Source organism: Penaeus monodon, chromosome 15 (assembly GCF_015228065.2).
Source record: "Penaeus monodon isolate SGIC_2016 chromosome 15, NSTDA_Pmon_1, whole genome shotgun sequence".
Classification (NCBI taxonomy): Eukaryota; Metazoa; Arthropoda; class Malacostraca; order Decapoda; family Penaeidae; genus Penaeus; species Penaeus monodon.
This window is the reverse complement of record NC_051400.1, coordinates 33,795,409-33,795,615: the sequence shown is the minus strand read 5'-3', so window position 1 is coordinate 33,795,615 and position 207 is coordinate 33,795,409. Positions and strand designations below refer to the sequence as shown.

At 61.8% G+C, this 207-nt stretch overlaps 1 protein-coding gene across 1 annotated transcript in view; it reads left to right on the top strand.

Annotated features, from left to right (window-relative positions):
• Positions 1-207, top strand: part of LOC119582339 (serine/threonine-protein kinase Warts-like) — a gene marked incomplete in the record, with an annotated part of 22,010 nt that overhangs the window by 16,378 nt on the left and 5,425 nt on the right. Inside the window, 1 exon segment of the mRNA XM_037930554.1 lies at positions 4-179. Coding sequence (XP_037786482.1) covers positions 4-179 — 176 coding nt within the window.

The window sequence follows — 207 nt, the reverse complement described above, 5'->3', positions numbered from 1 at the left end:
CAGAGCTTGTTGTCAGCCTTGATCAGAGGGTCAGGAGAGGTCAGCGAGGAGTCAGCGCGTCAGTTCGAGGCTTGGTGGACAGTACACGTGGCTCATGCGTCACGCCCACCGCCCACGACGCACATTATGACGCCCCCACATCACGCCCACCCCCGCCCGCACTCCATGGAGAAGCTAGCGTCGGAACCCATTCACCCTGCGATACAG